Source organism: Phascolarctos cinereus, unplaced genomic scaffold (genome assembly GCF_003287225.1).
Source record: "Phascolarctos cinereus isolate Bilbo 61053 unplaced genomic scaffold, phaCin_HiC Scaffold_2;HRSCAF=192, whole genome shotgun sequence".
Classification (NCBI taxonomy): Eukaryota; Metazoa; Chordata; class Mammalia; order Diprotodontia; family Phascolarctidae; genus Phascolarctos; species Phascolarctos cinereus.
In genome coordinates, this window is record NW_027555625.1 from 407,550,649 (window position 1) to 407,576,281 (window position 25,633).

The window sequence follows — 25,633 nt, forward strand, 5'->3', positions numbered from 1 at the left end:
CTACAGGAATTGGGGATGATGTCAGAGTGTTTTTTAAGATGTAAAGGAGAGAAAGAACTTACAGTAAATAAAATTATACTAAGCAAATTAGTAAACTTAATTAGTGACATAAACTGTTATGAGCTACTTTGTAAAACCTCTTTTCCTCACCTCTATGTTTTAGCTAAGCTGCCTTGGAAACAGCTTTGTCCCTTATGCCAAGCCCTTCAATTGCTCCCCTAGAGTACAGGTCAACAAATTATGGTTCATGGGAGCCCTTGACTGCTGTACCATGTTCTAAACAGCTGTTATAGAGAAGCTTAATCAAACCAAAGGAGGTAGTATTTCACAACTACATACCAGTGGCAACTGTATTTTATTTACTCAACTTAATTTGATATCAATATAGTTTCATCTGCATGTTCTTTTCTACATTGACCTATACTATAATCGACCATTTTAACCTATAAACTCATATTATCTATTTTTGCTGTTAGGACAAGCAAAGTGTTACACTTTTAATAACTGATGGTACCATTAAAAAAGGTGGAACAAAAACAAGTGAAAAGCTCAGTAGCCCAAAGACTTAATGAATAACTGATACAGAAGGCAAAAGGAACTAGATTCTATGCATTTTCTGTAATCTACAACAAAATAACTAAATTTATTAAATAAAAATTTAAAATTCACATAAAAGTCTTCTATAGAAAAAATATTAACAACTAGTTAACATGTATGAATTACCCACTAAGAGGGAAAAGAAAAATATGAAACAAAATGAAGATGAGACAATAGATGTGTATCGCTAATTTTTTAAAAGAAAATTAAAGCAAAACCTGATATGCTGACATGGTATGGGAAAAGTGAGCCAGGAGAAGAGAATGTGCGAAACAAAGACTCCAGAGCCACAGGTGCATGGGAAATACAATGACAGAATATCAGAATGCTAAGGAGCTTACAAATTATCTAATTCAACTCCTTCCTTCTACAGAACAGGAAAATGAGAGCCAGAAAGGTAGAACTATTTTTCTAATATGCCAAAGCTGAGATCATAATTTAGGACTGCAGACTTCTCATGTAAAAGAGAATGCAGACTCTGTATAAGACCAGGAAGCAGTTTTAAGAGACGTACAGTGAAATTTCATAAAGACTTGGATAAGTGAACCACATCCCCTATAACATTATAAAATTCTAAGAAAGTATACTCTATTTTACATCACTCTGTCACTGCATTTTGCACTAGAATTGGGGAGTAGAAGGAGAGAAGTGGAGAAAAGGGGGAAGGATATCAATAACAAAAGTAACAAAAATAATATAATTATATCAATAGATACAGAAAAGGCTTTTGACAAAATGTAACACCCATTTCTATTAAAAACATTTGAAGTCTGAATGCAGATTGAAGCATACTATTATTTGCTCTTTTTTTGTTTGTTTGTTTCTTCTTTCTCCTGGTTCCCCCCCATTGGTTCTAATTCTTCTTTACAACATGACTAATGTGAAAACATGCTTAATATGAATGTATATGTACAGTCTATATCAATCACACTGCAATGCCATCTTGGGGCGTGGGAGAGAAAATTTGAAACTCAAAATCTTATGGAAGTGAATGTTGAAAACTAAATTAATAAAAATATTTAAAAGCTTACATATAATAAGAAGCATCTAGCTAAAACCATGAACAAGCATTATTTTTAATGGAGATAAGCGAGAAGCCTTCTCAGTAAGATCAGCAGTGAAAAGAGGATGCCCATTATTACCAATATTATTTCTTACTGTATTAGAAATGCTAGCAATAAGAGAAGAAAAAGAAATTGAAGGAACCAGTATGGGCTTTGAGGTTATAAAACTATCTCTTTCTGCAGATGATATGATTTAGAAAATCCCAGAGATTCAACTAAAAAGCTAACTGAAACAATAATTCTAGCAGCAGCAGGATATAAAATAAACCCACATAAATCATCAGCATTTGTATATATTACCAACAAAATCCTGCAAGAAGATAAAGTAAAAGATATCCCATTTAAAATAACCATAGACATCTGCATAAAATACCTGGGAGTATACCTGCCAAGACAAACCCAGAAGCCACATGAATGTAGTCATAAAACACTTTTTATACAAATAAATAACTGGAGAAATATCAATTGTTCAATGGTGAGCAGAACCAATATAAGAAAAATCACAGTTCTACCTAACTTAATCTAATTATTCAATACCACCCAATTAAATTACAAAAAAATTATTTTAATTATCTAGAAAGGGGGGAGGAGCCAAGATGGCAGAGAAACCAAAAAACTTTAAATAATGCCATAAAACAAATTCTGGAGCAGCAGAACCCAAAAAAGGAGGGTGAAGCAACTTTCCAGCCCAAAATAACTTACAAAGTCAGCTGAAAAGGTCTGCTGCACCAGAGTAAGAGTGCAGCACAGTACAGCTGAGGCAGTGCCCCAACAAACCAGCAGTAGGCCTCAGGGGCAACCGAATCAGTAGGAGCAGTGGCGGTTTCCGGACCTCTCAGCCCAGCTAGTAAGAGGGTCAGACAACTAGTCAGAAAGATATTACAGGGGCCCCTGTGCTGGCATCACGGGCAGGACTGTGTTGCATTGCTCATACTTGGATCTGGGTCGCAATCCTCAGTTCCAGAGCAGGGAGGAGAACACATCAGAGCTTGTGTCCACAGGCAAGCTGGGATCCTGGTCTCAGTTCTGGGGTGGTAAAGAGTACTTGTGGTCACTCACACACCTGAGAACAGGCCAGGAGAGTAGTAAACACACCCCTCCCTAGATCATATCATGTTGGAAGAACCGAAAACTTATAGGTTCCCAGAAATATTTCTGAAAACTGTTGTACAAAAAATCCGAAGCTTGGGGCAGTGCCTCCTCTGCTCTGGAAGCAGAGTCCCACTTTAGCATTGAGTTAAAAGTCAAGAAATTGGCTAGGAAAATGAGTAAACAGCAGAAAAAGACTGTGACTATAGAAAGGTACTACAGCGAAAGGGTAGAAAACACAAATTCAGAAGATGACAACAAAGTCAAAACTGCTACATTAAAAGCCTCAAAGAAAAATATGAATTGGTCTCAGGCCATGGAAGAACTCAAAAAGAATTTTAAAAATCAAGTAAGAGAGATAGAAGTAAAATTGGAAAGAGAAATGAGAATTATACAAGAAAATCGTGAAAAAAGAGTCAACATCTTGGTAAAAGAGGCACAAAAAATACCGAAGAAAATAACACCTTAAAAAACAGAATAGGCCAAATGGTAAGAGGCACAAAAATCCACTGAAGAGAAGAATGCCTTGAAAAGCAGAATTAGCCAAATGGAAAAAGATAGGTAAAAAAATTCACTGAAGAAAATAACTTCTTAAAAAGCATTTTCCAAATGGAAAAAGAGGAACAAAAATTCACTGAAGAAAAACAGAAAAGAGAAATCATAAGGGATCCAATAAGGTTAAACTGTTTATACTCCTACATGGGAAAATTATGCTTATAACTTCCTCATTATTAGAGCAATTAAAAGAAATATACACAGACAGAGGGCGTGGAAGTGAGTTGAATATAATCGGATAATTACCTAAAAAAATAAAATTAAGGGGTAAAAAAGAAGAATACACTGGGAAAAGGGGAAAGGAGAGGCAGAATGGGGTAAATTATCTGACATAAAAGCAGCACAAAAGAGGTTTTGCAGTGGAGGGGAAGATAAAGGCACAGGTGTGCGGGGAGTACATGAATCTTACTCTCATCAGAATTGGCTCCAAGAGGGAATAACATACACGCTCAGTTGGGTATAGAAATCTATCTTACCCTAGAGAAAAATAGGAGGGAAAAGAGATAAGAGAAAAGGGGAGAAGGGGTACTGATAGAAGAGAGGGCACACTGAGGGAGGTAAAAGTTAAAAGCAAAACATTTAAAAATGGACAGGGTTGAGAGAGAGAGAGAGTAGGATAAATGAGGAAAATAGGATGGAGGGAAATATATAGTAATCATAACTGTGGGAAAAAATTTACAGCACATTTCTCTGATAATGACTCCATTTCTCAACTGTATAAAGAACTGAGTTAAATTTATAGAAATAAGAGCCATTCCTCAATTGATAAATGATCAAAGGATATGAACAGGCAATTTTTCGATAAAGAAATCAAAGCTATATATCATTACATTAAAAAATGCTCTAAATCATTACTGATTAGAGAAATGCAAATTAAAACAACTTTGAGCTCACACCTATCAAACTGACTAAAATGACAGAAGGGGAAAATGACAAATGTTGGAGAGGATGCAGAAAAATTGGGACACTAATAATGTTGGTGACACTGTGTGGTGATCCAACCATCTTGGAGAGCAATCTGGAATTTCATATGACCAAAGAGTTATCAAACTGTGTATATCCTTTGGTCCAGCAATACCACTAGTAGGTCTGTTTCCCAAGGAGATCAGGAAAAAAGGAAAAGAACCTATATGTCCTAAAATATTTTCAGCAGCTCCCACTGAAAACTGAGGGAATGCCCATCAACTACAGAATGAATAATTAAGCTGTGGTATATGATTGTGATAGAATACTACTGTGCTATCAGAAAAGAGGAGGCAGTTGATTTTTAGAAAAAGATGGAAAGACTTGAAATAATGAAGAGTAAAATGAGCAGAACCAAGCGAATATTATATACAGTAACAGCAATACTGTTCGAAGAATAACTAAATGACTAAGTTATTATGAATAGTAAATACTCAAATCAACTACAAAGGATCGACGAAGGAAGATGCTATCCACCTCCAGAGAAAGAACTGATAAACAGAAGTATGCACAATATAGTTTTACATATACCTACATACACATACATGTGTGTGTGTGTACCTGTGTCAAATGGTGGCCTTCTCTAATGAGAGGTAGGGAGGGAGAGAAGGAGACAGTGTGGAACTCAAAATGTAACAAAAATATTTAATTAAAAAACAAGGAGGAGGGGAGACAATAGAAGCTAGCAAAGAATTTTTCTGAGTGAGATAGTTCAGCATACAATGTCAGGAGCAGAAGATTTAGAGCCAGAGACAGGCTCTAGTCCTAGTTCTGACATAACTTAAAGCCAAGCTACAACCTCTGAGCCCGTTTCTTCATTTTGAAAATGAGTAATAGTTGTGCCACCTACCTCACAAGGCTGTAAGGAAGAAAGTATTTTGTAAGTAGTAAAGTACTATATAAAATTGACTTCTTATCATTCAAGTAGGAATAAGGAGGTGAAGAAAATTTTAAGTTCTCATTGCTGGATTTAGTTAGGTTGTTATTTTTCACCCAGAGAGTACTACTAATCCAACAACACTCTAATTTGGGTTTTCGCTACTTGAATTTTTTTTCTTGCAGTATATTTTAGAAAATTTTCCCTTATCTCTGTACATTAAAGAGGTCAAGGATTTTGCTGCCACTGGTAAGAAAAGAAGAATAATTTCCCACTGCTGTTGTTACTACTGACCTCTGCAGTCCCTCTAGCTCCAGCAACCTTATTTCTCCTAATGGGAAATACTGGAAAGGATGTTGGGAAGTGAGAGTAGAAGCAGAAGCAAATTCAACCTCAAAAGTAACACTACTCTCTTTGCTCCTATGCTGAGACAGACTGAAAATATCAATGAGCACGAATATGATGCATAATGGGGAAGCTAATAGACTGTGAGCATATGCAATGTGTGAGAATTTAGAATTGGAGAACTTTCAGAATTAATCAATCATTTAAAATTTATTAATCTCCTACTATATGTCAAGCACTATGCAAGGCAATTGGGCTGCAGAGACAAATGGAACAATCCCTGACCTCAAGGGCCTTTTTATGAGGGGAGAAGATGAATATGTAAATGAGTACAGTCTACACAAAATTAATACAAGGTAAGGGTGTATGGGAGATGCTAACATCTTGGGCAATAAGGATACATCTCACGTAGAAACTGGAACGTGAACTGATCTCTGAAGTAAACCAGGGATTTTGGGAGGTGGAGGTGAGGAAGAAAAGCATTCCAAGGATTAAGGACAGCCAGGGCAAAAAGCACAGAAGTGGGAAACGAGAGGGCAGTCTGGCCAAACCACATGGTGCATGAAATGGAGTTGTACAGAGGAAAGTTAAATGCCAGAGGATTCTTTATTTGAATGTGGAGGTAAACAGGAGGGCCGGAGTTTAAAAAGTAGGAAAGTGACATGTTCAGAGTATGCTTTAGGAATATAATTCTGTAGTCTACTTAGAGAACCCTAGAAGTCAACTAAAATATTAACTGAAACAATTAATAACAATATCAAAGTAGCAAGATATAAAATAAACTCATATAAATAATCAGCTTTTTTGTATACTGCCAACAAAATCCAGCTGTGAGAGAAATTTCAATCAAAATAACTACAGAATATAGAATATATTTGGGAATACATCTACCAAGACACACATAAGTAAATTATGTGACTTTAACTACAAAACACTCTTTACAGAAATAAAGACAAATCTAAATACAGATATTAATTTCTCATAGTTGGGCCATGCCAATAAGATAAAAAAATGACAATATTACCTAAATTAACTCATGCAGCAAATATTTTTTGCCATAACCAAAGTACTACAGAATTGCTTAACAGAGCTAGGAAAAAAATTTCATTTGAATGATCAAAAGATGAAGAATATCAAGGAAAATAATGAAAGAGTGAAAACGCAGTGGGTCTAGGCAATATTAGATATCAAACTATATGAAATGGGAACTGGCACACATGCAGAATACACTGACATGCTCAGCTGATGTAAATTCCTCACGTGGAAAAGGTAGGAGAACCTGGTTCTGGGAGCGTCAAAGTCTTATACAAATGAAAATCATGCAACTCAATGTTCAGTAATTGAATGTTTCTCTTTCCCTAGACATCTGACTTCATATTCAAGATACAGAAATATGCTATTTCTGAACATTGCTATTCCAGTAGAATTTTCCAAATTTTTGGACTACATTTTATATATTTACATGTATACATACAGAAAATAAATACATATGTACATAAACACACACAAATATTATAATTTCCTGTGTGTTTTCAATAGGATTTTAGCATCTCAGTTCACCTTACTGTAGGAAAAGTAAACTTAGCTTGGTTAACTATATACCAAAGTAACTGAGACATAACCATGAACACGAACTGTTTTTTTGGCCAACATACACGCATCATGGTACATACACTTTATTAAAGTTTTCAGCCTATGAGTTCTGTACTATCAATGAAGCATGAGAAGCTTGCTGACTGTCCCTTAATTCAAAGCAGGAAGTTAAGTAGAGAAGGTGGGAGGAAGCAAGTACAATGGGTCCACCGAATTTAGACAAACCATTCAAGTGACCTATTGGTAATGAAAAATTTGAGAACTAAAGAAACGACAAATTTGTCAACATGCCAAATTAACAGGAAAACATAGCAGTATACAAGCTATTTGATACATAGAAAGGAAGTGGTTTGGTCGTAAGTCAGAGGACACGAACACGACTGGTATTAATTCATTCACAAAATTACTGGTAACATCCATAGTTATAAAGCTAGTTATAAAGTTATAAAGCCATTCATTAATTATATCCCACTTTAAAATAAGTTTTTATTGATATCTTTTATTTTTACATCTCCTACATTTCCCCTAACATCCCTCCTTTCACTGCTTCTCCCAGAAAAACATCCCTTAAAATAAAGAACTTAATTATATTTCTTTTTGAAAGGTGCTACCAAAGCTTTTCATTTACAGAGCTTAATAAGTTAGGTAAGTTTTTTTTAAAAAAAAGGAACCTAGAGTTGTTAGGATGTAGGTAAAAAGAAATAATAAAGATTGGAATAAGGATATCAAAAGTCAAGGGTAACAAGATTCCTGTTATTTTAACTGATATTTCTATTTTCCTTCAATCCTCTCCCTCCAATCTGACCTCTATCAGAGCAGTAGAGGTTCACTATCATTTTTGCCTGATGTGAACCATTAAAATAATTAGCATCATGGTTAGTAAGTGAATTACAATTAGAGATTAAAAATACTGTTAGAAAATGTGGCCCCATTTATGTCTGTCACACAAACTATCTTGAAACAGAAACGACTTTTCTCTATTAAGTCTCTACAACTTTCCATAATTGCTCTAATTAACTTAAGGAAGAATTTAGATGAAAACTGACAAGAGAGACAGCAGAGATGCTCAATTTTCTTTTTTCTGTTTTCCCTGCCAAGAAACATGACCTTTGCACTTGAAATGACAGAAAAGTGGCTAATTGAGAGTTGATACTCAGGGTAAGGACAGACATAGCAAGAACCTTTGGTGAATTCATGTCACCTGGTCTACACAAACCACATCCATAGGTACAGAACCAATTGGCAAATGTCACTGCTAAGCCACTGGCAATAATATTTGAAAGACTACAGAAAACAGTAGAGCTACACCACAGGACTGGAGACAAAGAGAAGAATCTTCAAATTATAGATCAATGAGATTAACTTGAATTCTTATAAAAATTTCAGAATATTTTTGTAACCTTTTTTTTTCCCCAAATAAAAATCCACCTTCTCTCCTTCCTATTCCCACTCTAAAATGGATCATTAAAGAGATAATCATTAAACAACTAGAAAAGGAAATGGTGAATTAAAGAAACATCACAGCTTCACGAAGAACAAGTTATGCCTAATCTTATTTTATTTTTTAAACTGTTTTATCAGGGGAATCCTATGGATGACAATGCCTGTTTCATTTTTGTCTCTGTATCTCCAGGCCTAGCACACAGTAATATTTAAATGGTTAAGTGCCAACCTGGCAGGAGGTATCCAGTAGAGTACCCCAAAGATCTGTGCTTGGCCCTGTGTTATTGAATGTTTTTATCAAAGACCTGAATAAAAGCATATATGGCATGCTCATTAGACTTGCAGACAACACACAGATAGAAGGAATAGTATCAAGATGAAAGGACAGAACTGGATGACAGAAACCAATATCCAAAAAGATCTTGACAGACTACAGCACTGGGCTGAACAAAAAAGGATGAAATCAGGGATAGAGGTAAACTCTTAAGCTTGGGTTTTTTAAAAAATCAAACTTCCTACAAGCACAGAATGGGGATGGCATGATTAGACAGCAATATGCCTGAAAAGGGTATGAGAGTTTTAGTGGATAGCAAGTGCAGTACGTCAAGCCAGCAGTGTGATGAGGCAGATAAAAATGTAGATGTGATTTTGGGCTTCTTGAAGAGGTACTGCCTCCAGGAATAAGAAGATGAGAGTTCCTTCATCCTCAAACCATGGTTAGACCACATCTACAATTACTGTGCTCAGTTCCAAGTATGACAGTTTATTTATTTTTTTAATTATTATTATTTTTAATTTATTTTTATTTTTTTAGTTTTCAACATTCAGTTTTATAAGATTTTGAGTTCCAAATTTTCCTCTTAGTTCCCCCCTCCCCTCACCCCTCCCCAAGACAGCAAGCAATCTGATATAGGCTATACATGTACAATCATATTAACATATTTCCACATTAGTCATGTTGTGAAAGAAGAATCAGAACAAAACGGAAAACCACGAGAATGAAAAAAACAACAAAAAAAAGTGAAAACAGTATACTTTGATCTGCACTCAGACTCTATAGTTTCTTCTCTGAATGTGGACAGCATATTCCATTGTGAGTCTTTTGGAATCATCTTAGATCATTGTATTGCTGCAAAGAACCAAGTCTATTAAAGTTGATCGAGCATGACTGGACCAGGGGCAGCTACATAGCACAATGGATAGAGTGCTGAGTCTGGAGTAAGGAAGATCTGAGTTTAAATCTGATCTCAGATACTTACTAGCTGTGTGACCCTGGACAAGCCACTTCATCTCTGCCTGAGTTTCTGTTATCTGTAAAATAGGGATAATAAGAGCACCTACTTCCCAGGGTTATTGTGAAGATCAAATGAAATAATAAGTGTAAGTATTTAGCATAGTGTCTGGTACATAGTGAACACTATATGTTAGCTATGATTCTTCTTCTTATTATTATTATTATTATATTATTAAGGAAGGCAACCAAGACGGTGAAGGGCCTTGAGTCCCTATCATAGAAAAATAGTCTGAAGACTCAAAGGGACATGATAGTTAAGCTCAAGTATCTGAAGAGACCGACACGTGGAAAACAAATTAGACATCTTCTAGTCAGCTCCAGAGTAATGAACAAGGAAGGAAGATGTGAAGAGCAAACAAGTTAGAAATTAGTAAAAAATGGACTGCTTCGGGAGCTGATGTGTTCTTTCATTTGATGTTGCAAGCAGAGGCTAAATGACCAATTAACACTTACGTTATAGTGGAAATTTCCTTAGTTTATGAGTTGAACTAGATGACTGCTAAAGTCGCTTTGAATTTTAAAAATCCTGTGAAAACTAAGGCATCCTAGCAGGGTGCAGTCTCTACAGCAATCCTCCAGACTTGCTATGACTTTAACAATGCCAACTCAAAAATCTCTTCCCCAAACAGTATGCATTCTGCATCAAAGTGCTCTTTCTCTCATGGTCCACTAACTTTTATGCCAGAATATCTCTGGGCTATTTCACTCCTCTCACTGAAGACAATTCATTTCTTTTCCAAAGTATCACTCCGTTACAACTCCAATCTGTTCCAAATAGCTGCCTCAATTTTCCTTAAATTCTCTCCCTATCTCTCCCTATCAAAGTAGAATAGTTATCCAGAATGGTTATCGCTGGTTTCCTACCCAAAAGAGCACAGACACACAGTCATCTTTCACTGAACAAGCCTTCTCTAACACTATCCCACCACTAAGAACACTTGAGTCCTTTTACCCTTTTTTTTTGCATTCTCAAAGTACCTAATATAGTGCCATTCAAATTATATGTATGTCTTGATTTTTTTTTACTTAAACAGATATAAAACTATTGCCATACCTACCAGGTGTGTTCAACTCTTGATTCAGAAGCTTACTTTAAAAAAAAAATAGCATTTTCCTGGTCATCAGTACTTTTCTCTGTGGAGTGGAAAGGGAAAATAAAAGGCAAAGCAATTTAAAGCAATCAGTTTTTCTATTTGCAAAGGTTTAAAATTTCATGGAGGAAGAGATTATAATTATTAGCTAAAAGGACTAAGACTTATGAATGGATTCCAGTTATCCATCTGTCTTTGTCTACCATTAGTACAATCTGGTTGTGTACATACAGTTAATGAAATTGCCGTTCTTTACTGATTATCCAGAATAAATTGCTGTCCACCATTAACAAGTATATGTGGATATGAAAAACATATCTACATTACCATTACATTCTTCAATACTGATATATGGAAGTCCCAGGATCAACTTTTATTAAAAACATGCATTTTTTAAATAACTAGCAAACAGTGCTCTTAATATAACTAAAAGCTACAAATTAGTTTTATAACGCTAAAGGTACTATATATATATGAAACAGCACCTTAAAGGCTCTCTTCCAACAAGTGACTCTAACACATACCTATAAATTATACAAGCTCTTCTGATATAAAAGAGAACTTTACAAGATGACCCCTCAGTAATTAATATCAGGCTGGCCATAAAACTGGGGCACATATAGATGGTCAGATGGTCAAAGATGTTTGTCTTTGTCACGCAGAGAATCCAGAGTAAAGTCCAAATAGAAAAAAAATTCCTTAGGTATGGCGAAGTCATCTAGATGCTGCTTGTCCATGACAATGAGCCCCCTTAAACCCTGCAGAGTTCCCAAATGAGATACATAATAACTCAAAAGGGGTTGGCACAATTATTCAGACAAGAACAAACAAGTAAACGAAATGTCTATTTGTCTGTGCAATCTGACAGAGTTGGTCTATCAGCGCATACACTTATCTTGAATAGACATGGGATGTGGACAGTGGGCCCAAACTGAACAGCAAGAAAAGAACGGGCTGGACTGTCTTTCGGAAACTGCACAGTGCTTTTAATGACCGTACTGAGGTTCTCCCTGAAACAAAAACCCATCTTTGTAATAACAATATTCTTCCAGCAATGCTGTATGGTTGCAAGGCATGGAATACCACAGTGTCTGAAGAATTAAAAGTCTTGGGCCATCCAAAGGACAACAAACAGATAAATGGAAGGTATGAGAAAGCTACAATGTATCACTGATGAAGACTTTTATTTCACCAATCACCACGTTTTCTATTTCTAATATTATTCAATACTTTTTACCTAAAGTAGATTACTATGTAGGAATATGCCACTAATTTTCAAGCAAAATCAAGACATGTAGTAGAAGGCTCCCAAACTTGAGTGGGGCAGCCAGAATCCAGTAGAATCCCTTTGGTAGAGTCACTGGAAAACACAGACAAGAGTCACATAGGATGAGATGATAGATGGGTATTATTTTAAGAGGCCTACAGATTCAGCAACAGTTGATGGCAATGAAAAATACCTAAACTACAATCCCCCCCAGACCAATGATATCATTAAAATATTACTGAGGAACCGTACACAGGAAGCTATCAAGAAATGTTAAACACAAATGAAATCCCCAGCAGGTGGGGGGCAGGGGTGGGGGGAGAACCCTCAACCTTGAGGCCACATGTGGCCCTCTAGGTCCTCAAGTGAGGCCCTCTGACTGAACCCCAAACTTCACGGAACAAATCCCCTTAATAAAAGGATTAAGGATTTGTTCTGTAAACCGTGGGCTCAGTCAAACGGCCCTAAGGACCGAAAAGGCCACAGGTTCCCCACCACCGCCCCAGAGCGTAGTGAACTGTTAACAGACAACCAATTAACGACTGCGCATTTATCAAGCGTCTAACAATCAAGCACTATGCCAGACTCAGAGGGTACAAAGCATGAAACAGCCCCAGCTCTCAAAGAGCTTGTATTTTAACAGCGGAAAAAATACATCGATAGGCAAGTATACGCAGACCACGAAGAAAATAAAGACAAAGTAAAAAGGAAGACGGGCATTAGTCTCTGGAGCTTCACATAGAAGGTGGCACTTGAGGTGGTTCTCGAAGAGAGGGACACTCCAAGGCAGAGGTGAGGAGGGAACAACTCAGAGATGCGCAGGATGTGCAGTGCAGAAAGGCAAAGACGGGAGGTGAGTGTTCCACGTGAGGAACGGAGGGCTAGCCAAGCGTGGGCAGATCAGGGCGTGTAGGCAGAGCGGTGATGTCAAATGAGCCTGGGTCAGGCTGTTAAGAGTCTTTAAGAAACAAACAGAAGAGTTCACACTTTATATCAGGGAAACACTGGAATTTTCTGAGAAGGAAAGTAACACGGTCAGATTTGTACTTAAGGAAAACCATTTTGGTATCTGTGTGGTAGATGGACTGAAGGAGGGAGGTTGGGGGGTGGCATGTGTGTCAAGAGTTGAGGCAGGAAAACCAGTAAGAAAGCTGACATACCCTCAAATCAGGTTGACACTCATCTTGTAAGTGCTGTCATGATTCTAAGTTTTTAAAGATTTTTTTTTTGTAAAGTAATGTGAGGGCAGCTAGGTGGTATAGCAGATTGAGTACAGGGCCCAGAAATCAGGAAGAGTCATCTTCCTGAGTTAATCTGGCCTCGGATACTAGCTGTATGACCCTGGCAAGTCATTTAACCCAGTTGGCCTCAGTTTCCTCATCTGTAAAATGAGCTGGAGAAGGAAATGACAGACTATTCCAGTATCCTTGCCAAGAAAACCCCAAATGGAGTCATAAAGACTTGAACAGGACTAAAACACAAAGTAATATGATGTTGAGGAATACAATTTGAGTTACTTTTAAAATTTCATAATTTTGAAGAAAACACCTAATTTGGTTTTACTATGAAGTTAACTGATAAAAATATAGGCAATTTTGCCTGACTCTTCACACTTATAAGTTTTGTTATATTTATTTATTACAAGATTTTGGGTTTTTTTTTTCAATGAGGGGAAAATGAGAGGAAAAGGAAATAATTTTTGTTATGTGAATTAAATTTTTTAAAAAATAAAAAATATCTAGGTGAGAGGTGATAAGTGTTTGAACTAAAGTGGTAATGTGAGTAAAGAAAAGAAAAATGGCAATATTTGGCAACTGATTAAATATGTGGAGTAAGGAATCAAAGACAATGTTGAGGTTAAGATCCTGGGAGACTGGAAGAACAGTTGAAATAGACAAGTCTGAAAGAGGGATGGAGTTTGGAAGGAAACAGGTAATTATTAAGTACCTACTAAGTACCAGGCACTATGCTAATCACTTTATAATTATCTTAGTCAGATCCCCACAACAACTGGGAGGCAGGTGCTATTATTATCCCCACTTTACAAGTAAGGACACTGCGGCAGACAGACATTAAGTGACTTGCCCCTGATTATACAGCTGGTAGTAAGTGTCTAAGGCTGAATTAGAACTCAGGTCTTCTTGACTCAAGGCCCAGTATTAAAAACACTGTGCTATCTAAATGTCTGAGAGGAAAGATGTCTTCTGTTTTAGATATGTTAAATCTGAGATGTCTTTTGGGACACGCAGTTTGAAATGTCCACTTGGCAGTTGGTGCTGTAGGACTGGGGCTGGATCTATATTGATCTGCATGTTATCTGCATAGAGATGTAAATAAACTCGTTGGAGCCAAAGAGGTCACTGAGAGTGTACAAAGAAAAGAAAAAAAGAGGGCACAGGACACAGTGTTGGGAAACACCCATAGTCAAGATGCATGATATGGATAATGATCGAGTAAAGAAAAGTGAAAAGTCATCAGACAGAAGAGATCCAGGAGAGAATACTGTCAAGAAATCCCAAAGAAGACAAAGTAACCAGGTGGAGAAGATGGTCAACAGAGTCAAATGCAACAGAGTCGTCAAGAAGGATGAAGAAAAGACCAGCAGATTTGGCGATGAAGCAATCATTAGTAATTCTGAAAAGAGAAGTTTCAGCTGGGTGGTTACATAATCATGATGATCTACCTATTTCAGTTAAAATTAGGCATCAATAACAAAAGGAGACTTTATCAGTATAGCTAAAATATATAGGAACTGCATTCTAGGAATAGAACAGCAAAGAAAGTTTTGATTAAAAAGTTACCAGGGCAGAGAATGAAAATTTTATATGATGGAAGACATTCTTATTCATATCATCTTATCAAGAAAACTGCCTAGTCTCCCTCAAGGAAGTAAGTCCAACACTAATTAGGAAAAGACATATGATTATGAGGACATCATTCTCCTTGACATCTCTGCAACCTTTGACTCTGCTGGTCACTCCTTGACATTCTCTTCTCTCTAGGTTTTTAGGACACCACCCTCTGTTCTCCTCCTACCTCTCTGACTACTTCCTCTCGGTCTCCTTTGCTAGATTTTCACCTAGATCATGTCCTCTAACCATAGGTGTCCCACAGGGTTCTCTCCTAGACCTTCTATTCTTCCTGTACACTACTTCACTTGGTGAGCTCATCAGCTGCCAGAGATTCAATTACCACCTCCTCGTTGATAATCTACCTAACTTGCCCCAATCTCTCTGCTGACCTCCAATCTCACATCTCCAACTGCCTTTCAGACTTCTCAAACTGGATGTCCAGTAGATATCCTAAATTCAAAATGTCCAAAACCAAACTCATTACATTTCCCCCAACCTCATCCTCAACTTTCCTATTATTATAAACTATGGCACTAGTATACTTCCAGTCCATCAGGGTCATAACCTCGGATGTCATTCTTGACTTTTCACTCTCATCTTCCCCCCACCCCCATACCCCAAGCTGTTGCCAAGGCCTGTCAATTTCACTTTTGCAATATCTCTCCAATATGCCCCCTTCAGTCCTCTGACACTGACACTACACCAGCCCGCATCATCCCATAGCTGGACTATTGTATTAACCTGTTGGTAGGTTTTTGCCTGTGCCTGCCTCAAGTCTCTCTCTACTCCAATCTATCCTTCATTTAATCAACAGTGATTTTTCCTAAAGTACAGGTCCAACCATGTCACCTCTCTATTTGACAAACTCCAGTGCTTCCTATTACCTCCAGGATAAAATACAAAATGTTCTGTTCTTGAGTCCAGGCAGTTTCTCTAGCTGTCCTTTATGCCTAAGATGTTTTCCCTCCTCATCTCTGCCTACTGGCTTCCCTTGCTTCTTTTAAATGCCAATTAAAATCTCATCATCTATAGGAAGCCTTTTCCCAACCCCTCAACTCTAGTGACTGCCTTCTTTTAATTATATATTAATCTTGTAGGCAACTAGGTGGCTCAGTAGATAGAGCATCGGGCCTGCAGTCAAGAAGACCTGAGTTCAAATCTAGCCTCAGACACTTATTAGCTGTATGATCCTGGGCAAGTCACAACCCTATTTACCCATTACCTCATCTGCAAAATGAAATGGCAAACCACTCCAACTCTGCCAAGAAAACCCCAAATGGCATCATCAAGAGTCAGACACAACTAAAATGACTGAACAACAGTTTATCTTGTATACAGCTTGTCTGTACGTGTTTTTGTTGTCTCCTCCACTAGATTCTGAGCTCCTTATGGGCACGGACTGTCTTTTGCCTCTTTTTGTATTCCCAGCTCTTAGCTCAGGCCTGGAATATTGCAGGAGCTTAATAAATGTTATTGACTGATTGACCAAAATATTTCTCAACAGACATTATTTTCATATACTGTATAAAGCAGCTCAGATCCACTTTTTTCCCCCAGTACATCACTGAATTTGTCCAGTCCCTTTAAAAAAAAAAAGGCACTCAGCCATTTTTACAGTGTTGGCTGATATTTAAGAAGGAGTAACTGAAACAGTCTATGGGGTATACTGTGAATGGAAAGTATACATCTTTACAGCTTGAAATCAATGTCATTAACACCCTATAGAAATGTCACACTGAATACTGATTTTAAAAATCCCTCCTGATCTATGTATATCTTTTAATTAAAGCTGCTGGCCACTACCGTACATCTTTCAAAATTATGCTGTTGTGCCCTTAGAAAGATATACCCTCTCCTCTGGAATCTACTCCATTTCTGATCTTGGTTCCTTGACTCAGCTGACGCTAAAGAAGAACTATTAAATTTGAAGTGCAAACTCTGTGTAACTCTACCGAATTAACTCAATTATCCATGTCAATAAAACAGAATATGGACACCAATCGTCAAGACCCACAGCTAACCGGCCCATTCAAGCTTTTTTCTAGCTGGTCATATCACTATCCCCATGTCTTGTTTTCCAAGGCAAGTTTTCTATTAGTAGTGAGTAAAGGCCATAGTCCCAAGGCAGTTGTCCACAGATTTCAGGGAGTGCTATCTGTCCCTCTTTCACTAACTTTTGAATTCTTCTGATAAATTCAATCCTCAAGAAATGAATACCATTTCTATAGAATAGTTAACAGCAATTAAAAAAAAAACCAATGTCTAACCAGTCTTGAGCCAATCTATTTCCCCCCCCCTTCCTCAAATTACCTTGTATTTACTTATCTGCATCCTATCCTAGAATGTAATCTCCTTGAGGGCAAGGATCACGTTTTCATGTTTGTCTGTGCATCTCCATTATTATCTATAAGCATTTATTAAACATTTACCACATGTGTCCAGCACTATGCTAAGCACTATAGATACAAAGAAAAACAAAAACAGGTCCCTGTACTCAAGAATCTCACATTCTAATGGGGAAGACAACATGTAAATAACTACGTACATGCAAGATAAATATACATAGTCATAGAAGATTAACCTCAGAGGGAAGGCAGTAGTTGTGAGGCCTGACCAGGGAAAGCCTCCTGAAGAAGGTGGGTTTTTGAATTGTGTCTCCAAGGAAGCCAAGAGTCAAAGGGAAGAAAGATGAACATTCTAGGCATGGGGAACATGCGGGGAAAAGGCACAAAGTCAGGAGATAGAGTGTCATGTGCAAGGAACAGCAATAAGACCAGTGATGCTAGATTGTAGTGTACACCAAAGGGAGTAAGACTGGAAAGTTAGAAGTGGCCAGGTTCCGAAGGGCTTTGAAACCAAACATACAACTTTATATTTGATCTTGAAGGTAATAAGGAGCCACTGAAGTTTACTGACGGGGTGGGGGGAGTGTAAAGGCAGACTAGGACTTTAGGAAGATTACTTTGGCAGCTGAATGCAGGATGGACTGGAGTGGAGAGATCTAGAGGCAGGGAAACTAATAAACTACTAGAAGTCTTGGCAAGAGGTGACAATGTCCTGTACCAGGGTAGTGCTTGCATAAGTGGAGAGGGATTGCAAATGAGGGTTGACACCAAGGTGACCCTTAGCACAATGTCTTGTACATAATGGGAACTAAATAAATGTGAATCAAGTGGCACAGTGGATAGAGTGCTGAGCCTAGAATCAGGAAGATTCATCTTCATGAGTTTAAATCCAGCCTCAGACAGACACTTACTAGCTGTGTGACCCTGGGCAAGTTACTTAACCCTTTTTGCCTCAGTTTCCTCATCTGTAAAATGAGCTGGAGAAGAAAATGGCAAACCACTCCAGTATCTTTGCCCCCCAAAAAAACCCCAAATGGGGTCCCAAAGAGTTGGAAATGGCTGAACGACAATAATTAAACCAACAAATCTGTTTGGACCAATGCTGATCAATAAAGGATGGCCCGGAAAGTACACTAAAACCTGAAAATGTGGCAGGCACTGATAATGTGCTCTAGTCAGACAGACCACATTCACTATATAATACCTTAGGACTGATTCACACCAGTGCTTCCTTTGCCTTCCTAGTACTATTTTTATTATGCATCTATTTGTTAATTTGCCACCAGATAATACTGTCACTAAGCAACTACTAGCTGAGTTTTTTCACCAACTAATTCACTACAGTTTTCTTCACTGAGCTCGAAAAATATTTGCTCGTGACTTAGTTACACCCCTGCGCCCGGCAAGTTTTAATAAAGTGATGAGGCTAAAAGATCATGGACTTCAGCAAACAAAATAACCTGACGACAAAAGCCTGCCTGACTCGGAGAGCAATGCTAAAGGACAAGCAAGAGGTCTAAATTTCATGTTAAAAAATCGGTTTTTTTCCCTCTAACAATTCACTTCAGTAACTATCTTTTCAAGCGGTAGCCCACTATTCTAAACAGCCAACATTTGAATATACAAAGCCAAACACCAAAACGGTATAGTCCATAAAATTCAAACAGCTAATTTCTACAAACCTACAAAAACTGGGCTAATGTGATGAACAGAATAGGAAGAAGTACCGGACCTAAGTGACTTAGCACAAAATATCCTGCACATAATAAGTATTTAATAAATGTTAATTAAACCAAAAGGAGATTCCCTCTACCAGAGCAAGTCAGTAACTTTTTTGCAATTTATAGACAGTAGCCTAGAGCACAAAGTGGTTAAGTGAATTCATTGCCCAATATCTGAAAAGACTTGGGTGGGTGGTCCCACCCAATCAATCAATAAACATTTATTATGCCCCTACTATGGCCAGCTCCCTAACCTCAGCACCACACTGCCTTCCGTGGATACCCTATTTAAAAGCTACTTACCCTAATAAAGACAAAATTGTATCTTCACACCGAAATACTGACCTACAATTACTCTAACTGGCAAACGAGTATTTAGCAACTAAATTAAGTAATCGTGCTTTGTGCTAAAAATAAGAAAACACAACCTAAAAGTACAGATGAAATAAGTAGGTAAACCATACTGTACATGGCAGATAGGTGCTGAACATGCTAAACGTGATTAGCACACCGGGAGGGCACGCTACTCCTCTCAATAGTTAAAAGAGAAAAAAAGAAGTTTTAATTGATCATTTCTCCCCCCTACACCCCTTTTGAAATCCTCGAGCCTCTCAAGCCGAACTCAAGAAAGTTGCACGTTCCGGTGGACAAACTGGAACCACCGAGCAGCTGTCATCTGAAACTCCTGAGAGCCGAGACCAGTCAACTCCGCAAAACAGGGGTGCGGAGAGGGGCGGCGGGGGCTACTCAGAGCTAAAAGCAGGGAGCTCCAACATCCCCCCAGCCCTCAATCCATTTTCTCCTGCCCGCGTGCCTCCGTCCCGTTCCTGAATAATTAAATCGGCTGGAGAGTGAATCGTCCCCAAACAAGGCAATGAAGAAAACAGGGGCCAGAAAGCAGCTAAGTCCGGACAGCAAGGGGAGATGGAGAGATCTTTTTTTGGAAGGGGGGAGGTCGTGTCGGTGAGCCAGGTGGGGGGTCTGGGGAACCAGGAGCCTGACGCTAGAGACCCCCTGCCTCAGGACTGGAAGAAGGCTCAAGGTGGGGAACAAAACCCACCCGCGCTGGAGGACCCCGGACCCGCAGTCAGTAACGGAGAGAGTCGGGGGGCCCCCGGCCGAGCCCAGGGCTGGAGCTGGGGGAGAAGGAGGGGCTGACGTGGGGGAGGGGAGGGGTGGGTGGCCCGGGACAGGCAGGGCAGCCCGCCCGCCCCGCTCCCCCGGGGCCTGCCCAGGGAACAATGGGGGGACTAGGCTGCCCCCTGCCGCTCACCTACCTCCGGTGCCCTCCGAGTTCTCGTTGAGGCTGCCCGAGGAGTCGTGCTGGGCGCCCACACACCCGCCCATGGGGGCGGCCTCGTCCGCCCGCCCGCCTGCCTCCTCCTCCTCCTCCGCCGCCGCCTCCTCCTCCTCTTCGGTCGCCGCCGCCGCCGCCGCCGCTGCAGCCGCCGCCGCCGAGGTCCGGTCAGGCGTGCTCGTGCTCGGCCTCCTCCGCCCCCCCCCACGCGCCGCGCCGCGCCCCGGCTCCGCTCCACCCACCGCCTTGGCTCGGCCCCTTCCTCGCCTCAGCCGCCCCCCAGCCCCCACCCCCCGGCTTCAGCCCCCGCCTCTCCGGCCCAGGCCCCCAACAGGCCCGCGCGCCCGCCGCCGGCGCCCCGACCCATGCCTGGCCGGAGCCCGAGCCCCCGCCCCCGCTGCCAGCCTCGCGCCTCCCTCACACGCAGCCCGAAGGCGGCCCCGCGAGTCGAGCTGGCCGGGGTCGGCCCCGCTCGCCCGGCCCCATCGGCCCCGCCTGGCTCGCGCGCCCGTCTGTCCGGCGGCCCGTCCGTCTGTCAGTCAGCCGGTCACCCCGCCCGCCCGCCTCGCGCCCGCCCTGCCCCGCCCTGCACCTGCCCCGCCCCGCCCCCAACCCGAGTCTGGCGGTATCGCCGGAGGAGGGAGGGGGCGTGGCCGCGGGAGGTCAGCGCTCTGATTGGCAGCCCGAGCAGAAGGAGAACGGAATGAGGGGAAGCGGGCAAGGCCAAGAGAACGCGAGGAGGAGAGGGGAAAGGGGTCGGTCGGAGGTGAGGCTGTCAGGCCCCTCCCCTGAAGGGTAGTTGCAAGGCTCTCGCATTCCTCCATTCGTCCTTCCGGGGTGAAGGGTGTCTGGGAGACAGAGCAACGGTGGAGGAGTGAGAAGCAGAGGGAGACTGATTTCTCCCTAGAAACTGGGCTGGCTAAACGAAGCTTCCCCTCCTCCCTCCTCCCTCCTCCCTCCACCCTTCCCCCCCAACCCCCGTGCCCCGTAATGCAGAGTGGGGTCTTTTTTGAACTAAGGGCATGTGCCGAGCTAAGTCAGAGTTTGTGTCTGTATGCAGTTTGTGTGTCTTAAGAAAAAATCAATAGGTACTCTCATTTCCCAGTGGTCAAGGGGAGAAGAAGATAGAAAGGAATGTCGCTGGCTCGACTGAGGCTGATGAGTGCTTTTAGTGCAATTCTTTTTTGCGGCCTGATTTCATCCTGCTAATCCACTATGAGCCTACTTTATTGTCCATCGGGAGTGCTGTGTGCTGATTGACCGCGTGCAATAGCCTCACTATCCAAATGCATGCCATGGTCTGGACAATAGGCATTCCTCATCCACTTGGTTTTCCCCGTGTGGATAGATAGGTGAATCTGTTTTTTCCCTTAGTTTTAAGAGTTAGGTTGCATTTTCATTTGCATCAGCAACTCTGAGCTTTTGAGCCAAACTCATGCCTGTGTTTTAAACATCAAAATTCTACTGATACCATATGCTTGCAAATCATGCAATACCACCGTCTCTAAGGAATAAAATCAACATGATGGGTTGTAGTTTATTGAAAACAAATAAATTTGAAGATTAAAGAACAGCATAGAAGATATCAAAGAGCCTGGGAAAGGCGTTGGGACGATCATGTGACAAAAGTGAAAGTGAATATGTTGGACAGTTCCTCGCTTCCCTGGTAACCTAGAGAAAGATACCCAGGATAAACTCTTGCGAATGGCTGTCAGACTCATGTCTTTCTCTTGACTCTCTTTCGTTGTTCAGTCATTTTCAGTCGTGTCTGACTTTACCTGAACCCATTTGGGTTGTTGGGTTTTTTTGGTTTGTTTGTTTGTTTTTTTGGCAAAGATACTGGAGTGGTTTGCCATTTTTACAGATGAAGAGACTGAGGCAAACAGGGTTAAGAGGACTTGCCCAGGATCATTCAGCTAGTTAAGTATAGGAGGCTAGATTTTTAACTCAGGAAGGTGAGTCTTCCTGCCTCCCCAACTCTAATCTACTTTACCCCCTAGCTATCCTTGACTCTCTTTACTATAGCGGAAAATTATTATTCTATAGTAAGAAGACCCGGGTTCAGATTCTACTCCTGAACTTGGGCAAGTTACAACCTCCCTGGAACTCTGTTTCCTCTTATGTAAAATTAGAGAGTTGAGCTTCATGGCCTCCTGGTTCTCTTCCAGCTGCAGGTCTGGGTTCTGATCAGTAATAAAAGATCAGAAGGTGTAGTACCATTGGAGAAAGTACCTACATCAGTGAGAAATCATGGCAGTGAAGTAATTCCTTTTTCAATTGTTAAACTTTTCTGTTTTTATAAGGAACTTGATTTTTCACAGATCTGACTCTTGCCTGTACCTAAAATTCACCTAGAACTGAATAAGGGAAAGGAATAAGTATTTATATTTAAATATAACACATACATTATATATATACATATATACACATATACATATATATATATACACACACTCTCCTTTGCAACCATATAACCGATGAAGCACCAAACCCTGTCCCTTTCTATCTCCCACATATCTCTCCCAAACACCCCCTCTCTCCACTGATAGAGCCTCCATCCTAGCTCAGTCCGTTATCACGTCATTACTTCTCACTTAGACTATTCCAAAAGCATCCCATTTGGCTATCCTCCGAGTCTCTTTCTATTCCAATTCATGTTCCATATAGCTGCCAAAATGATTTTCTTATAACTTAGGTCTCCTCACCCCACCCCACACACCCCTCAATAAAATCTAGTGGTTCCCTATTATGCTAGAATTAAATATAAGGCCCTCTTTTTGACATTTAAAGCTCTTCACTGCCTCTCCATTGTTTTTACATATTACTATCTTCCATATACTCTGTGGCCCAGCCGTATTGATCGTTTGCTGTTTTTTCATTCCCCTCCATCTCTTTTCTCTCTGCTCTCCTTCATGCCTGGGGTGCTCTCCCTCTGTAGGGAATCTCTTGGAATCCCTGGTTTCTTTCAAGAACCAGTACAAATGCTGCCTTTTCCAAGAGAACTTTTCTGATCCCCTCTGCATCCCCCAGCTGCTAAGTAGCCTTTCTATGCAAGATTATCTTTTGTCTGCTTTGTATGTATGTCATACATATACTTATATGTGTATCTAACATTAAGAAATACTCCTGGGCCCAGAGAGCTGAAGCTATGCATCCACTCTACCTCCCTAAGGGGCCAGTCTGCTCTTGATCCAGGCAAACTGACCTACTTCAATCCTGGGGGAGCCTGGTTTCTAATGAGGCTAGACTCCATTTTCACAGTTTTTGACTTGTTTCCCCTCCCCACCCTAGAACTCCAGGGACAAATTATTTAAACCTTAGATTTTGCCTCTCACATAGGTGTCCCTACAGCAGAGGAATAAAAAGATACTCAATGTGCAATGTAAATAAGGTATGAGACAGGTATTTTTTCCCTCCATACAAAAGAATTAATGTAAACAGATAAATTTACAGACAGAAAAACAGCCTGGAAGATATCTAAGACATGCAGGGAAAGGAGTTGGGACAATAATGTAGCAAGCATGAAAGAGAATATGTTGGACAGTTCAAATACTTCACCGGTAACCACACATTGTCAAGAAATCTAGAGAAAGAGACCCAGGACAGCCTAGACACAAACGTCTCACAGCACATATTACAGAATGACTTAAAGGATGCAATAATTTAATGTATCACTACTGGTACAATCTGCTGGCAGACTGATACTTAAGCAGTTTGCAGGATTATTAATTATTTTCCATTTCTCTTCAGCTCTGTATGTTTTTCTGTGAAGTCCGTGTCTTTTGTTAAGCCAAGAAAGGGAATGGGGCCTTCCTGTTCTTAATCTTCACCAATGCCGAAGCTTCCCTTGCTTCCAGTCACCTCCACCCGTTTACCTCAGGAGCTCTGGACTTCTCAAACTCATAAGATCACCTCCTCAAGAACAATGTTTGGTCACCTACTTAGGAAAGGTAACATAAGGCAGAAAAAGTAGCCAGGGCCCAGGTACAAGCTGGTCTATTTGAGTCCATGATCCATTGGCCAGAGAATGGGACAAAGAGCATCTAGCCCATCTCTCCAACCTCTACCCAAAGAGCGCCAATCCCCCCCCCCACAGGAGGGTCAGAGTAAGATGCATGAGTCAGAAGGTATTTCACTTCCTTAAAGGTTCATTGGGTTGTCTGTTCCTCCAGCTCAGCAACCACTGAAGAGATCACTTTGTCCTTTCGAAGAGCCTTTCTCTTTAAGCACTAAGAGTCGGTCTGTCAGATTATCCCCAGGTGCTGAAGTCAGTACCTGTAGCAGGCTAGAATAAAGAAGGGCAAATGAGTGCATTTTCCGTGAGACTGCTCTCTTCACACGCGTGTGTTGTCTTTCCTATTATAACATATGGTCTTTGAGGACCGAGATTGTTTGGCATTTTTCTTATATTCCTAACACAAAGCTTGACATATAATAAGAGATCACTAAGTTCCTGTTGGTTGATTAACCAATTTTGGTAATGTTGTTATTGACTCACTTATACCCTCTCTATTTCTTTTCAGCTCGATTCTGCATCTTCCAGTTATGATGTTTTTAAATTTTCACCATTATACTTGGGTTTCTAAAACTTCACCAAAAAACCATTTTAAACTGTATCCTCATTATTTTATGGAAAAAGTTATATGTGTATGTGTGTGTGTGTGTGTGTGTGCCTCTTGGATTAGCTTTTGTTCTTTGAGACATTAAAAATATTTCTGGATGAAAATCTTCAATAGAAGAGCCTGTGCCTTGTGGCCTGCGAATTCATCTTGTAATAGAGAGACTCCTCAAAAGAAGAGAAAATTTAATTTTTCTGAAGAATATTTAGCACCCTGAACTGTGATCATGAACACCTTGCAGAGATTGCAGCAAACTTTCATTTGCATTTCAAGAAAGCCTAAATATAATCTTAAATTATGTGAGTTTTTGTGAGAGAGCACTGAGAATTGAGAGCTATGTAACAAAGCCTTTGATTTGTTCATTCTCAACTCTGAATTCTTCGTAGAAAACAGAGATCATGTCCCTGAAGGAGAAGAGGCTCTATGCTGATTTTTCCCTGCAAGAATTTGCTTTGTCCTTAATTGCACTCTGGAAATTGCAGAGATCACAACAAACTTTCATTCCTATTGATTTAACAGATAGCATACAATCCAAGTGATAAGTGCTTTCTTTCTTATTGAGCACAAAGGATTTGTTACCAGGAAAAGAAAAAAAAACACCTCATCAATTTTACAAACATT

General features: G+C 40.1%; 1 protein-coding gene across 2 annotated transcripts in view; it reads right to left on the reverse strand.

Annotated features, from left to right (window-relative positions):
- UBTD2 (ubiquitin domain containing 2) overlaps positions 1–20,486 on the reverse strand; it is a 61,626-nt gene extending 41,140 nt beyond the window's left edge. Inside the window, exon 1 of one of the 2 annotated variants that reach the window (XM_078150549.1) lies at positions 20,370–20,486. Coding sequence is in view for 1 of the 2 variants with exons in the window: in XM_020992405.2 (XP_020848064.1) it covers positions 20,374–20,443 (70 nt within the window). In the remaining variant the exon portion in view is untranslated. The remainder of the gene's footprint in view (positions 1–20,369) is intronic. The other variant, XM_020992405.2, reaches the window with a different exon arrangement.
- Between the last annotated feature and the right edge of the window lie 5,147 nt (positions 20,487–25,633).